This window comes from Cheilinus undulatus, linkage group 10 (genome assembly GCF_018320785.1).
Source record: "Cheilinus undulatus linkage group 10, ASM1832078v1, whole genome shotgun sequence".
In the NCBI taxonomy this organism is placed as follows: domain Eukaryota; kingdom Metazoa; phylum Chordata; class Actinopteri; order Labriformes; family Labridae; genus Cheilinus; species Cheilinus undulatus.
In genome coordinates, this window is record NC_054874.1 from 16372766 (window position 1) to 16389211 (window position 16446).

The 16446-nt window shown below is 39.1% G+C and overlaps 1 protein-coding gene across 4 annotated transcripts in view; it reads left to right on the forward strand.

Annotated features, from left to right (window-relative positions):
- The window catches only part of csnk1a1 (casein kinase 1, alpha 1), a 59504-nt gene that overhangs the window by 25683 nt on the left and 17375 nt on the right, over positions 1-16446 (forward strand). For 3 of the 4 annotated variants that reach the window (XM_041797037.1, XM_041797034.1, XM_041797035.1), the window contains exons 3-5: positions 4788-4914; positions 7664-7762; positions 15788-15871. In XM_041797037.1, coding sequence (XP_041652971.1) covers positions 4788-4914; positions 7664-7762; positions 15788-15871 — 310 coding nt within the window. The remainder of the gene's footprint in view (positions 1-4787; positions 4915-7663; positions 7763-15787; positions 15872-16446) is intronic. The other variant, XM_041797036.1, reaches the window with a different exon arrangement.

Below are 16446 nucleotides of genomic sequence, written 5' to 3' on the forward strand. Positions count from 1 at the left end.
GCCCCAAGAAAGCTTGTTTTGCGTACTATAAAATACGAGCAGAACGTTCTTTTCCATGTCATCACATTTTTATCTTGCAATGGGCACAAAACAAACATGTAACTGTGTTATTCTAAGGGGCTAGAGGGCTTAAAATCTATGAAGAGGGTCTTGATAAAGGTCTTAAAAAGTATTCACTTCAGTATCAGATTTTCTGCATATACCCTGATGCACTAAAATCTAAAAAGATGGAGTAAACCCACAGTTCATGCTTCCCAGGGACACCTCCTTTCTCTCATACAAACAGAAACATGTGACTTCAGGAGGAGCATGTGTCTCCTTGCACCCAGATTGTTCTGTTGTGAACAACTAACTGGTTTTAAAAGGAGGTTGTCTCAGTTAGGTTTTGTTCCGCCCCAGCTCTTGTCAAAGTTTGACAGATTTTTGTCTTGAAGAACACATTTACTGAGGGCAGCAGATGGTAAATTTGTAATCATTTACTGCATTTCTGGCATTTAACTGACATGATGGTGGTGCAGTGTTTTTAAAGAAAAGAAATTCAAAGCTGCCGCTAACAGTGAATAAATGTGGAGGGATAGTGCTGCTTGTTACAAAGCGTGGTACGTAGAAATAAGATGTTTTTGTCTGATTGTCTCAGCAGTTAAAGAAGCTTGGCTACATGGAGGGAGCAGATTTTGATCAGAGGACTCTAAACCCTGAAGTCCGGTTTATTTGATAATTTTGAAAGTATTTACGTACACTGTGATACAGTAGGTGGCTGATAAACATAGGCTACTGATATCTATTCCATTATTTGTCAGCGCCTGATGTTTGTCAACAGAGCAGAAATTAGTTGATACAATGTTGTAATGATGTATTTCTGCATTTCTTGTTCAGAGAGTACATTGGCTTAGATTGCATTGCATCACTTTACATTAGTAACAGTTGGCTTTAAATAATAGAACAAACTTTTTTGTTATGTTTGCTGTCACTGATCTTCATCTGCTGATTAAAATGTTCTGAACACAGCGATCATAATATTGTTGAATAAATAAGAGACTTATTTAACAGTGACAGACATTGAATCAGTTGAGATGTATTAGCCCTGTGGTCCCCTAACATATTCTGAGAGGCCTCACTTTGGCAGATGAAAATAATTTCAAGCCCCCTCCACCCATTACTATACACATGAATACATTTTGGTCGAATCGAGGGCGAGATTCCACTCTGTGTATTTTCTTGGTCTCTGTTTTGGTAATTGTACATCTACTGAAGATCTGTGAGTCTACATTCACCAGAAAATCTTCTCATAGAATGTACTGTGCCTTGCTAGCAGTGCAAAATGTTGCAAAATTGTTTTTATTTAGCACTGCCAGCCCCCCAACCCCACCCCACCCAACCCCAGGGACCACACGCCCCCCTTAGGAAATCACTGAGTTAAACTATGACTGATAATGAATCAATAAAGACGTAATAATGGTGACTGATGATGACCATGTGAGCAGACTGAGGGTGTGACTGAACAGTCAGTGTGAGAGTTGAGACTGGTTCTGTAGAAACATACACAGCTTTGAGGAGCAGAGCAAGGGTCAAACTTCAGTGTTTAAACAAACAGATTTATTATAACACTCACAGTTTGAAGATCAATCACCACTCTCTGTTTTTATCTCTCTGTGTTCATGTTGGCGTTACATCAGACACCACTCTGTGTGTGTGTGGTGTTGATTTTCCTCCTGGTCTATATCTGGCTAACAGCACATGCTAACACAAGTCCATATACAGCCTGACTACAGCTGGCACAGCAAGTCACACAATGACGGACTAATGATGTGTGTAACCTGAGGAGCTATATGCACACACACCTGTGCTGTATGGTAACCTCGTCACAGAGCAGAACTAATCATGTGTTGGTGTGTGTCCATGGTGATCAGTACGTTAACATACGCAGTCAATTTGAGCTACTATGTACTTATTAGAATATTTAAGCGCACAAGGCCCATGCGATAAATCGATTTAATCGATCTGCTGTATAAGTTAAAAGAAATAAATAAATAGATTTTTAAAGTTGAAAACCAAAAATTTCTCTGAATTTCTCAATTCTCCTCTTCAGGCTTTACCTGGTTGAGTTCAGGCAAATTTGTTTAGAATATTTTATCAGTCTGAGTAACATTTGGATCATTTGTGCACCGGCTCACTTTTATATCCTTCTCCTCAACACGCATAAGTATACACATGAATCAACAGCTGACACCATCCAGGCTGGGGTCAATTAGCACTGTTTCACTTCAGAGGATCATGAATGCATTTTGAGAGAATGAAGTCTGTATGGAATCTATGATGTAGCATATGCTATAGGTCTGCCTGCCTGTGAGCCTACACAGAACAGTATATCGTATTCGTACTGCAAGGAGGATGCGTTTGCACAACAGTTGCATCGTGAGAACATGGAATACCAATCAGGTGATGTCACACTACCACTTTTGTGCTTTTGGATTTTAGCCTAAACCCCTCATTTTCTTGTTTCCGTGATGAATGTGTGGTAAAGTCTGCCTGAAATCACTATTAGAAGCCAGAGAACTAAGCACTGTGCAGTGGAGTCTATGTGTTTACTCCTGCATGCATGTTAGTTACCGATAGTTTATTTCGAAACATGCAAAAAAACAACAACCAAAAAAATCCTAGTAATGGACAATCATAAAATAACACTTAATGATGTGGTTAACACACTTGAAAAAAGGTGGGAAGTAATATAAAATTACTTTATCCCACCTCTTTTCCCAAACTCTACATCAGGCTGCAGGTGAGCTGCTGCTGTCACTACACCGGTATGATCCTTCAGACAGATGCTAGGTTATGCAAAGCTGATGCTATGGGGAAACTGGAAACCGCACCTCATCCCAATGCTGGTTAATTTACAGTCCGTTCCCATGGTCCAATGTACCGATTGTTTGTTTTACAGTCTCAGTGTATGGGATGCGACTGTTGATCATATTTATGGAACACAGTGGTGAGTTGATTGTAAAGTTCATAGAGAAACAAGACCAATTTTGGTTTTCAGGGCCGATATCAATACCAGTCACTAGTAGTGTGCATGTGACCGATATCCGATATTGGAACCATTATGCACCGTTGTTATGACAAACAAAATGTACATAATGTGGCAAAAGTAACAATGCTTGTTAAAAAATAAAGGAAAATAAACAATTTATCACTAGCTCTGTCAACATGAGAAACAGTACAGAGCAACTTTGTAGTAGCAGGAGTGTTGATTGGCTGGTAGCTGGGTGACATCAAGCCAGTCAGATAGTGTTGTGGGCAAGACATTAGGTGAGAAGGTGAAAACAAAACAAAAGGGGAAGACATACCTTGCAGTGGAGCAAAAATAATTTAATTTTTAAAATTAATTAACCTTTGAATTAATTGATTTTGGCCTGTTACCAGTACAGTAAAATGCTGATATGGATAATCTGCCGAATGCCAAATATCTGCATCAATAATTTGCCAGCCTGATAATCGTTCTAACTTTACTTCTGATCACTAGAGCCTCCGCTTTTAGAGCTGCTCTATACTTTCATCCTGCTGACAGAGCATCTCTGCTTCCACAGCTAACAGCTGCTACACTGAGTGACCATGGTAATTGGTGACATTTAGCTGATTGTCTGTGATGCCATGGCTAGAACAGATTTTGAAAATGCCAGGAGTCCTCATTGATGCCTGTTTTTTCATTTATTCATGATAATTATAAACATATCTAGCTCATCAGATATGTCTATAATGGAAACTAAACAAAGAAATGCCCCCAATGAATGCCATTTTAACACCAGTTAACATTGCACAAATTAAACAGTAACACGAACAGAGTTTTGAAAGCCCCTCTTACATAGCAACATTTTTCTATGCAGTGTGAAAAGTAGGCTGTGATATAATGGCATAAAAACAGCCCATAGGTGGTGTGAGCTTGAACCTGCTTCACAATATTGCAGTGTGGATGCAAAACGACCCAAGGGAAACACACAACGGTGGATCATTTTATTGTCTGAATAGAATGAATGATGAGCCAAGGGGTAAAAGCACCCTGAGTCTCAAAGTAATGAAGACAGACTGAGGTGGTGTTCAGTGCAGGGAGTAGAGGAGTAGTGCATTGCAGGAGAAGCTGTGTGAGGTCAAAGCATGTTGAGCTGCAGAGTTTATGCAGAGGTCAGTGCTTGTTAACATGCTTAACAGCTGATTGTAGACTGACTTAATACTTCATGTTGTGTGAAGATGCAGTGTGTGGCTGCCTTTTAGACAAATTCAGATTCAAATTCTGTTTTTTTGGTCAAAGATGAAAGAAAATATTTGCCTTGTGAAAGTGTAACACCGAAAGAAGGAATGGAAAATCTTCAGCATCAGAATCATTGGCTAAATTGTTACTTTTTACATTGGTATCGGCATCTGCACTCATTTTTACAATCAGCACTGATACCAACATACATTTTTATATCTGCTGATACTGTCATCATGCTATATTGTGCTTCCCTACAATTAACCCCTTAAATAAACACCAGGAGCTATTATCTTCAGCTCTTATAAATTGATCTCACATTACATAAACAGGTGTCTTCTTTAAAACAATCATCCCCTGTGTAGATCAGATGTGCCACAGCAAATGCCAGGTGGTAGTACCACACTCCAACCAGGTGCCAGTAAAAATAACAATATTTGTAAATTGAAATAAAAAATCATTGCACAGTACTAATTCAGTAATTTTTTGTTTCAGACCCCCCATGTTAACCTGTGTGTCTTTGTGTGTGTCTGTGTGTGTGCAGGTGGTATGGACAGGAGAAGGATTATAACGTCCTAGTGATGGATCTGCTGGGACCCAGTCTGGAGGATCTGTTCAACTTCTGTTCCCGCCGCTTCACCATGAAGACAGTCCTCATGCTGGCAGACCAGGTAACACACACACACACACTTCATAAGCTAATTTGAAGTAGCTTCAACACGTTTGAGGCCATGCTTACAAGACAGCGATTTTGTCCATAAATAGTAATGTTTTGTATAGTTTGGTTGTTTGTTTACATGGCAGTGGCTTTTTGTATGCTGGAAACAGAAGTTTATGGCTGTTGCTATCAAACCGGTATTGTAAAGCAAAACATTTTTGAAAACAAATAATTGAATTTACAGTAGATTTTCTTCCTGTCCTAATGTCGCCAGTGTTTTTGTGCAATTTAGACAATATATGGGAGCTTTCCAGCAAATAAATTACCCAAAATGGTGAAAAGCCCCTGACTGCAGCGTGCAGATCGGGCGGCGCTCAACGTTCGGCATTCGACTCCACCCATCTCAACGTTCCATAAACCAATCGCGTTCAGTCTCGTTACAACTTCACTTCATTTTGCAACCTCTGCTTTTTTACCCTGTCTCCCGCTCCACCCCCAACTTGTAATTTCTGCCGCGTATCCCCCTATTGTTAAGTGTGGTCCTGTCATTTCTAATATTTTTCAAGTCAAAGCAAGTCCTCTACTTGTGCTTTTTATCCAAACCTCCAAAACATCCACCCCTCTCCCTGTAGTTGGTTTGATCCAAAGACGCTGCATGAGATCCTCTTGGCAGGTTACACAGACACGTAGGTAGCTGTGTGTCACTTGTTGCTGAAGAGTTTATTAGAGCATCAGCTCTTTTTTAAAAACATGTTAACATGATGTGTGATGAGTTGACTGGCTGGTTAAAGAGTTTATTCATCCTGTGGTTTAGCCCTGTTCTCGCTATCTAACATAAGTTCTGATGTGCTTTAACATAGCATCCTCTAATATTCATAAGGAGAGTTTAGAGCTGGGCGAATCCTAAAAGTGAGGAGGCTGACTTTACTATCACAACTGACTTTCATAAAAAGCGTCTTGTCTACAATCATCTACTCCGGACCATATCCAGCTGTCTTCCTCATCCCACCCCTCATCCACAAACAGCTGAAACCTCGTTTCTGTCTCTCTTCCTGTCTCTCCCCTACTAAAAAAAAAAAAAAAAAGGGGCGCAGGTGGCCAAGTGGTTAAGGCGCGCCCCATTCACACGGACGGCCCAGGTTCAAACCCGGCCTGAGGCCCTCTACCGCATGCCTCTCCCCCGCTCCTGTCCCCGACTCTATCCACTATCCTCCTCTATCAAATAAACGCTCAAAATGCCCATTAAAACCTTTAGAAAAAAATCCCTCCTTATCAGCTAAAAAAGCCACCTAAATTTCTCTCCAACTCATCTACATAAACTCAAAATCAGTAAATACTTTTCTAAATACCGCAAATCTGTAAAAACCTTTCTAAATACCACTAACGACGTTGAGCTCCAACTCAGCCAATGGAATGGCCTTGAGCTCTGCCCCCCAAACTTAGCTTAGCCAATGAAATAACAACGTTAAGCGGACAGAGTTCCGCCCTGATCTGCACACTGCAGTCAGGACTAACTGCCCAGCACTGTGCCCAGTACTTTTATTTTTGTTGCTGTGGTATCATTCAGGTTTTAGTATGGCTTAGTTTTGACTGGTTTTGCAAAACAATTTAAAAGAAAACTTGTAGGCTATTTAAAGTCTTTCTGTGCAGTGTAAACAAACCAATCCTCTAATTTTGTCGAAATTTGTTGCCTCTTGTACCATTTCATGTTTGGCTTTCAGGCATTACTGCAGCAAATTGAGGTATCTCATGTGATTTGTGTTGTATCTGAAACTGCTCAGTTTTAAAAATGGCCATGTTAAAAATAACAAATTCAAGCTAACAAAAAAATAAGCTTTATAAAGGAAGCACATTTTTTGTTGATTATTAATTAATAATTTTGTTTTTCTAACTGAAAAATTATTTCATATTGCACAAGTTATTATTCCACAAATTATTTCATAAATATTCACTAGAATTCAGCATAGGATGTTCAAAATTTCCTGGGGGAGGACACCAGATCTTCATCTCATTATATATCACTCACTGTGATTAAATAAGCTAAGTACTGTTGTGACACACTTGCCAGTCCCTTTACCTCTGGTTTACCAAGTTGCCTGCTATTTTGACTGGTTTATCATGAAACAAAACATAATTTTCCTTTTAAATAATTTATTAACTGTTTATAATATCTGCTTTTATACACTGCTAAAATATTTTATGATGAATATCACTATACAGTATATTGATTGAAAAGAGTCATTAAATGGGCCAGAAATCATGAAATGTGGACATTTGTGACCCCCAAAAATGTGAATATACCTTACCCTTACCGTTTGACATTTCATAAACTGTGCCTTTCATCAAAAAATTCAACCTCATCTGGTGTACTAAGAAATCCCACGTGTCTAATTCTTTTACCTTTTTCTGCACAAAAAGGGATTTTATTTTTCTCATTTCAGGTCTTAAAAACATCTTTAAAGGTCCTAAATTTTATATTTTAAAGAATCTAGGAGCCTTGTCAAAGTTGACAATTCTGGTATTGTGTGTTCTGATTTTTAAAAATCCTCCTAAACCACTTAAATGAATGGATAAAATCAGTTTATTGCTCAGCCCTTTTTCAGGCTCCCCATTGGCTGTTGTCAATTTTTGCTCTGATCTGATGATATCATGGATCTGTGTTGATTTGAACATGTTTTAGTAGATGATGACGAGGACTGTGAGGATGAAGAAGAAGAAAAACAACAAATAATAACTGCTTTCCTCCTCCTCCTCTTCCTCAGATGATCAGCAGAATTGAATATGTTCACACAAAGAACTTCATCCACAGAGACATCAAACCAGACAACTTCCTTATGGGCATCGGCCGTCACTGTAACAAGGTAAGACCTTACACCTGCGCCATGCAAGTTAATACACAGGCAGCATGTTCACCATGGTAAAAACGCGGTCACGTACATGGCATTCCTGCGTGCTGATGTCAATTGTATACTGACCTCATCATCAGCTGTGACTGGAAAAAAACAAACTAACCCCAGTTCACGTTCAGTTGTCTGTCCCACCATTGAGGCTGTTGCAGTTAGTTTATAGATTCAGCTGAATCATTGTGTGGTTACCATGGTGACACATGTTCAGCTAAAGCGGGACACGCATTATGAGATCATGTTATCAATTTGAGCAAAGGCTCAATTATTTAATGGTGCTAAACAGGGTGAGAATCTTTAAGAATCTCATGATTTGATTAAATACTAATTCTTTGTGTCATGATTGGATTAGGAATCCATTTTTGGTTCAAACAATTCCTGATTCTCAGCATATTCCCCATAGGTTATACAGAGGTGATTAGTTCAGGATCTACTCCAGTTTGCTTTGCATTTAAAATGAATATATTCAGATGTGTTGTTGTAGTGCTATATTAGCTGTAGTGCTATATTAGCTGATTATGACAATGTAATACACAAAAAGAAACTTAAAGCAAACATTTATTTGTGCCTAAATTTCAAAATATTTTAATAGAAATAAAATTTGTGAGCCTAAGCCAGATAACTGAATATTTATCAGAAACTTCTACAAAAAAAGAGTGCAGGTCTCTAAAATGACACGGATGATGGAATTTGTAATTTTATTGTCAGTGTAGTATTGGCTGACAGATCCCTAAAGTAATGTTGCCTGTTCGCTTACTGTAACTCCTGGTGGTGTATCATAAACTCAGGCTTTTGATTCATCCCTGAAGTACCTCACTTTTATTTAGCAGACTAGGCATAGCAAATACGTCAGGCCAGGCTTCCTCTTCCCCAAGGATCATAGAAGCCACAGCGTGCCTGTAACACCTTCCTTAAGGGAAAATGGGAGGAGCTGAGTGTCTCAGCTTCATAGACATAGGCAACATGTCAGTATGTCAGATACAGTAAACGTTACAGATGCTGAGAGCTAGTGCTGCTAATGTTAGCAGCACAGCGTATGCGCCACACACCACTGCAGCAAATGAGTGCACCAAGGAAGAGACTAAACAGTGGAAAATATCAGCAACAGGTTTGTACTCAGGATGAAATGCTGTGCGAATGTATAGATTATTGGACATTTTGATTTAATGGAGACTTGTGGAAATTAATACGTGATTCTGAGGTGAATCCGTTTTTTTCTAGCACTTCAGGTTCTAAAGATTATTTTGTCAGAGTTTTCTGTAGTATGAGATGTGTTGAGTGATTTTATCCTCCCCAATCTGCTCAGAAGATGATTGTAGCTTCCCCCATTTGAAATCATAAGTATTAAACATGTTCAGCATGTACGATCATGTATCATGTTGTGTAGAGGGAGCACTGAAGACAGCTGAGCACATATTCTGAGGTCTGTAACGTAAAACTGAATGATAGCCAGTCTGGTGCTCCATCTTTACTGTGTGGCTGTACTGCAGGTTTAAAAAAACATGTCCTCCTCTAACACTCCAAACACTGATTGTCCCTCTCAGGTAGAACCTAAAGAACCCAGCCAGGGGTTAAATCGGTTGCCTTTTTTTTTAGGGCTGGGCATTGTTAAGAACCTCACGATTCAATTCGATTTCGATTCTTTAGGTTGCGATTCGATTCGATTCGATATCGTTTGATTCAATATTGATATTGATTTAAGTGCTTCAATGTCGATTCCGTAAGAAGTAGAAATAACCTGTTGACAATTTTTTAATAATTATTTTCATGCCCATGTGAACATATTTGGTAAGTCACCTCACATTTTTGAGCATTAAAACATCTGAAAATAAAAATTTGCAAAATAATAACTTAGTTGTGCAGATGGAGTACAAAAGCAAAAAACAGGACAGTTCTGTATAAACACTGAAAAAGTAAAGTGCATGTAAACTTAAAGACTATTTCTGTCCTCTTAGAAATTGTGATAAACCTCACATAACATGGTTATGGTTGGTTGTTGTTGTTTGGTCCAGTGTGGCCTTCGTCCATACAACGCGAATCACACGCACAGCGACCCCCACTGGCCAGGAGGTGAATCGATTCAGAGGATTTGCTGAATCGATATTGAACTGGGGGAGGAAATATCGCGATGCATCGATTAATCGATATTTTTACCCACCCCTACATTTTTTGTTTTCAAGTCACTAATCAAGTGAACAGAAACAACTTGAAATGTTTCAAAGAACAGTTTCATGTGAAAGTTTTTTATTTTTTGGGTCAATGTGATGCAAACTTCAAATTCCTAACTTCAGCCAGGGCTGAACTAACCTGACACGCCAGATGGATTTATTTCACACATCCATCTGGGAAAGCTTCAATAAGAAACATTTGAGAAAAGGCAGAGGCTTTGAAAAAAACTCGGAGTGTTACTGGGTGAACTGTCTGTCACATCTCTACGGGCCAATCAGAGCAACAAAACACGTGACATAGCCGCTAGCAAGCCGCGCGTGCACAGCTACTGAGAAATAATGCAAAACATTGTGACTATGGACATGTGAGTAATCAACTTTTGTCGTTTTTGAAAAGAAAACAACTCACTGCTGTTCTTTGTTCTTCTTTTAACAAAGAAATGTTGTCAAGTTCTGTTAAAACTGGCATTTTAACAGCATCCACGCTAATCTCTTCCTCCATAATTGCACCAGCTCTTGCTGCTGCTTGTTTTTACGTCACGACTCTGGTGCGCCTGAAAGTACTGCCCCTTGTTGCTGATTGGTCCTGTCACTTTCTAGCCGGGCCCAAACTGTTCAGATGGGAGCTTTGCAAGATGGATTCGCATATCCATCTGCTTTGCAAGGTTAGGGCTGAACAATATTAGATAATCTCAATCTCAATGCTTCCATTTGGAAGCATTGAGATTATGCAAGCTTAAACATGAGCACAAGATCCAGGGTTCTTGATTATATGGAACAGTTTGCATCACAGCTAGCAGTACCACATAAATCATCTCAAAATGATGCAAAGGCAAGAAGAAAATGCTGGATACAACAAAACAAACATTGTTAGTAAATAAATAACATACAAACCCTAATTCCAAAAGGGGTAGGACATTGTGTGGATGAAGAGCAGCAGTGTATGAAACTTCACTACTTTGGTACTATTAATAATTTGACCCTGCAGAGTGCCATGAATGTTCTTGTTTCCTACCTCTGGATATAATATACACACTCTGAATGTGATACTTGCAACATGTTTAAAAAAAAAAGTTGAGACAAGAGCATGTTTACCTATGTTACATCACCTTTTCTTCAAATTAACACTTGGTAGGTGTCTGAGGACTGTAGACAGTAATTATTGAAGTACTGAAAGTGAAATTATTGTCATTCTTGGTCAGTTTTCATCTGAAGTTGCTGAACAGTTTGGGGTTTCCACCCAGCCACGTCAGGCCACTATCTGGCCCAGGCAGAGAAGAGGCTCAGCGGTCTTATTTGGGTATTATGTGGTTTCATCCCAATGGATTATGGTAGTTTTTGATGGGTTTGTCAGTAGACTTTCCAGGTCACGCAGAGAAGATGGAATGCTTCATACCAGTTATAAAATTCAGTTGAAAACAATTTGTGTTTTTAAAATGCATAGCCTGTTGCTTCATGTAAAGTGAGTTAGGTGACACCTAGATGCTTTATTTTAAACGGACGAGTGTAAATGTAGCATATCCGGTTTGGACAGGTCTGACTGCTCCTACACGTGATTGGGTGTGCATCTGTGTGTGTGCATGTGCTTGTTTAACTCGTCATTACTGTATGAAGAGGCGTCGCCATGTTTACAGTCTACAGTCCTCATGAATTAAACATTTCTGTGTGGCTCAGTCGGTGACATGCAGGTAGTAAAACATGTTAAGTAGCATTTCATAAAGAGGGAGAACTGTAAATTATAAGAAATCAAATATCATTGCTGATTTGATAAGTGTACAGTATGTATTATGAAGATCTGATGTAGAAAATACATATCAAAATGTATAGTTTCTTTAATTGTTTCTTTAAACATCAGCGTTGGTTACCAGCCCTGATTTTCACAAAGGAGGGATCTATATTTGCATGTGGATTATCAGCCATGAGATTGTTGAGATGGGCAAAACAAGGAGAACATCAAGGCACCAGGAGTGTCCAATAGGAATATTTCCTTGTTTTTCTTTCCCTTGTCTTCCTCAGAGATTTTGTTAGCTTGTTTTACAAAGTGGACATAGTGATGCGTTGATAATATCCATATCCATGATTAAAATGTTGTGCTTTATCTTCAATTACACGGAGGCAAAACATCTGACCTCGGTCAAAGGCTTATCATTGAAAAGCCTTGTGCTTCTGTTTCTCAGCTTACTAAATAAAAACCCTAGATGTCACACTGTTGAAGGAAAAACTGATGCTCACTAGGGATGGGGATCATCAATTTTTATAGATATTGATACCCTCATCGATACTCCTTAATGATCCAAGTCCTTGTAGATACTGCTATCAATACTTTTTATTGTATAGTTGGGTGGAAAAACAAAATGGAGACAAATATTTACACTCCAGTGGTCTTAGCTAAGTAGTGCTTGAATTAAAAAGCTATAATTCAGTCTGTAACTTCTATTTTATATCCCTCAAATATAAACACATTCTTCATATCACAAATGTATTTATTAAGGTTTCTCATCCAAAACTAAATTTTCCCTTTTTTTATATATTTGAGCATATCTAATTACGTCTAATTTACTCAGGTTACCTAAACGCATCATATTTTCCGTCTTTCAGCTAGTTAAGTTCTGCTGATTCCTTTGCGGATTTCTACACTGGATTAATACTTTTGACAAACAGGACTTGTTCAAAGTTTTTGAACACTTTTCAGCATTTATCTGAGCAGCTGCAGAAGAAAAATGTTCTGAATTAGCTTAAGTGAGGGATGTGAGAGCCTGTTACTCCCAGTGCAGGTGGATATGTTTTACTCGCAGGCAGCGTCTTTTTCCTCAAGCCGCCAGTTGAAGGTACCACACTGTGGTCTAATGTTATGCACAATATTGATGTGTTTTTAGTTTATGTTCCCCTTGTAAGAACTGATGTATTTTTTACACCAGTTATATCTTAAAATGACGTTACATCACAGAGCCTGTGAGACTCGATAGCAGTATCGATAAGCCAGAACGTTATTGATTTTCAGGTATTTCAAATATACAGAAACAGGTCCTTATGGACCCAAGTTTTGATCCCCATCCCTAATACTCAAAAAGCTGATTAAATAGACAGATAACGTGTGAAGGGTGAGCATGCAGTACTGCATGAAGCATGGCGATATCTGATAAGGTTTTCAAAAAATCAATACTTTTGATACTTTTCCGATACCACATTTTTGAAATGAAACAATACCATTTAGTTTTGCATTCGATAGACCTAAAGTCCTAAGCTCAGCTTAAAAAAACAGATATACAATCAGATTTCAACTCATGGCTCCAAAGATGAATAGCAGAGAAGGAGATAAACCAATCTATTACCTGTTGCTGTTCAGCTGCACGTGATGTGAGTGGGTTCAAAGGTTTAAGCAGGAGATGAATGAAACACTTATCAACAAGAACCAAGCTAATAAAACATGACGATTTAGACTCTGAAAGCATTGTTACTGGAGAACGAAAACCAGGACTCTTTTGTGGCAATATTTCCTAAATGAGGCAGATGTACACAACATGCCCCCAAAAAGTTTAAACAAAGGGACAGAACACTAGTTATCTGGGTAGACATCTGGACATTAAAGCAGTTAAGTCATGTTCATAAAAAATACATTTACAGTTATTATAAACCCGGGGACTAATGATGTTTTGTTTAGTGTGGCTGCCTCAAGGAATGGCTACTGTTAGTTATGTAGCTCCGTTGGCTTTTGTGCTGGTTAATAATGTAACCCCTCTAGTGAAGTCAGTCATAATGTACAGTGTAAAAGCTGTGGTGCCGCTGTGTAAACAATGGCTGCTTCGTGGTTAACACCCCGAGTCTGAGGGGGTGGGCAGGCTAGAGGGTGATGACTGTTGGCTTCCACATGAGCTGTAGGGATTTAGTGTTGTAAAAGCAAACTTGCTCACCACAACAGGATTATATATTCATGTGGTTTATGTGGTTTCAGCAAGATTTGAAAATATCACCGCCAAAAAAAACTGATCAACAATCTTGTGCTGTATTTAGAACTTTTGTTTTTGAGTCCATCAAGTCTATTGTATGAATTAATTCAATATTTTTACTTGAAAAAGCATTAAATGTGCTCTACTGCACTGTTTTCTAAAGAAACAACACTATGAAAAAATACTACTATTATTTGTAAGAGCTTGTTCTGTTACATATCCTGTATAAGCACTGCGGGTTGTTAATTACAAAAAGACTAACTGATTCTTTTTCTAGGATTTTTTTTGCTCTAGTTTTGAAAAGGGTATTGAAAATCTGTTTTTTTACTGGTATATCAAAGTTAAAAATTTTGGAATCCTGACAACCTTGATAACCTACATTTATGTGCTGTTAAGACACTATGTAATACTGAAGGACACTTCTCCTGACAGCCTCTGCTATCGGAGTGTGAGCATTAGTGATTGCGGCAGTGTGTTAAAAAGCATTGACTGTTTAGAGAATGAGGTAAGTACTAACAAAGTACACTAGTTTAATTTTAGATTTCAACAATGATCCGAAACTGACTCTATGACCACATGTGAAAAGGCAGAATGGCATTTACATGTCTTTGGGTCAGTGGGGTATGGGTCATCTCTCAGTCAAAAGGTTGCTGGTTTGATTCCTGACCCCTACAGCCACATGAACTGTGAACTGCTTTAGGGGCACTTTTTCCCAAATTTAATTTCACTCAGCTGTGAGCGGTACATGACTATTTGAGTGGGATGGTGCAGATAGATGCTCTACATAGCATTCTCTGCTATCAGTTTGTATATGGCAGAGGTGCAGATAGATCCATAGGTTTATTCTCCATTATACCAGATTGATGCTAATGAAGAGACTCGGGGTGCACTCACACCAGGCCTAGTCATGCCAAAGCACTGTTGCCCCCTAGTCCCCCACTGGCATGCATTCACATTGCTCTTGGCCAGAACTAGGCTTGAACACAGTTGCCTCCTGTACATTTATTATTACATCGAAATACAACACAGGCATGGGTTTTGCATCATCATGAAGCACCCTTTGGTTTACAATAAGCAGTCTCAGAGTCAGCACTGTGGAGAACAACATAACAGCTGTATTTTTACTGAAGTTGTGGATTATTACAAGTCATTATAGTCAGCTAAAGCCCTCTAACTCTCCTTGATTTATCAATTTTACAAGGCAGTTGAGCGATCAAGATTGTGCTTTGTATCCCATGCTAGTGCATGTAAATGTGTACAAGCAACCATATCATGCCAAAGCCCACCTCTTACAAATGCGCCAAGGTGAGCTATCCTTGAGCATACAGAGTGAAATGGACTGGACTTGGGGGTCAGACATGCTCAGGCACAGTGCCTGTTGTGGGTGCACCCCTACACATTTTCCTCCACTACTAATCCATATCTCAGTGTGTGTTTGTATAAATAGTGATGGAAAAGCTGCAGCCTTTGTGTGTGTGCTGGTCTGTAAAAATACTAAAACAATTAAATAGACCCACCTGAGTCACCCTCCTCCCCCTGCAGCAGACAGCAGATTCAGTTGTTTAACGAAAAATTAATGCAGATTAAATAAGTGTTACCTATTTAACGATATTCTAATGCTAGATGTATTTCTGTTGATGGATAAAGGACGACCATGCCCGCCGTCACTCGCTGTCACAGTCAGACGGGGAGGTTCAGGTTTCATCTGACAGGAGTTAACCACAGTGCGTGGTTTCTTCTGTTCTGATGATGACATGACTCCTTCCAGGTGTGTGTGCAAGTGAGGGACTGTGTTAGCAAGCTGATGCTAATGTGAGTGACGGACAGAGGCTGTTGATTTGACCCCTCCCCTTTACTGTGTGCCCTAGTGTTTAGACTCGTCAGTGGGGAAGAGGAAAAGAAGCGTGGCTGTTAGCTCTTCTCAGGATCCATCTTTCTCAGGATTAAACCAGGTGTGACTTTACCACAACACCAGCTGTGTGCACATCAGCAGCTGTCGCTTTGCTGTCATATTAACACACTGGGTTCCAGTAAGACCAGAAGCAACCAGCTAGCACCCATCATATTAACCACAATTAGTTCTGTTCAGACTAGCAGCACCTCTGTAAATGAAATAATTTGCACTCATTCAGACACTAATTTTTTTTTCTTCTTTTGAACGAATTATGTAAATGCTCTTAAAAAAAAAGATTATTCTTTACCATTTTTGAAAGATAATATTACTGTTAGTGGTTCTTTCTGTTATGAATCTTTCTTTAACTGAACCTAACAGACATTTTCTGTTTATCAGCATAAACTATATACAAAAGAACAATATTGTCTTACCCTAGATATCCTTTTTCAACAATATAGACATGTGTTAAAGCTTGATATGTTGCCCAGCTTTAGACCAACTTTGGTGTCACTGCTGCACCTTAAACCACAGATCACACACATTATCAGCAGCTTCAGTTCAGTGTGTGTTCACTGCCTGCCTCCATCTCACCTGCTTGACCTGCCCATATCAAACACACACACATGCACGGCT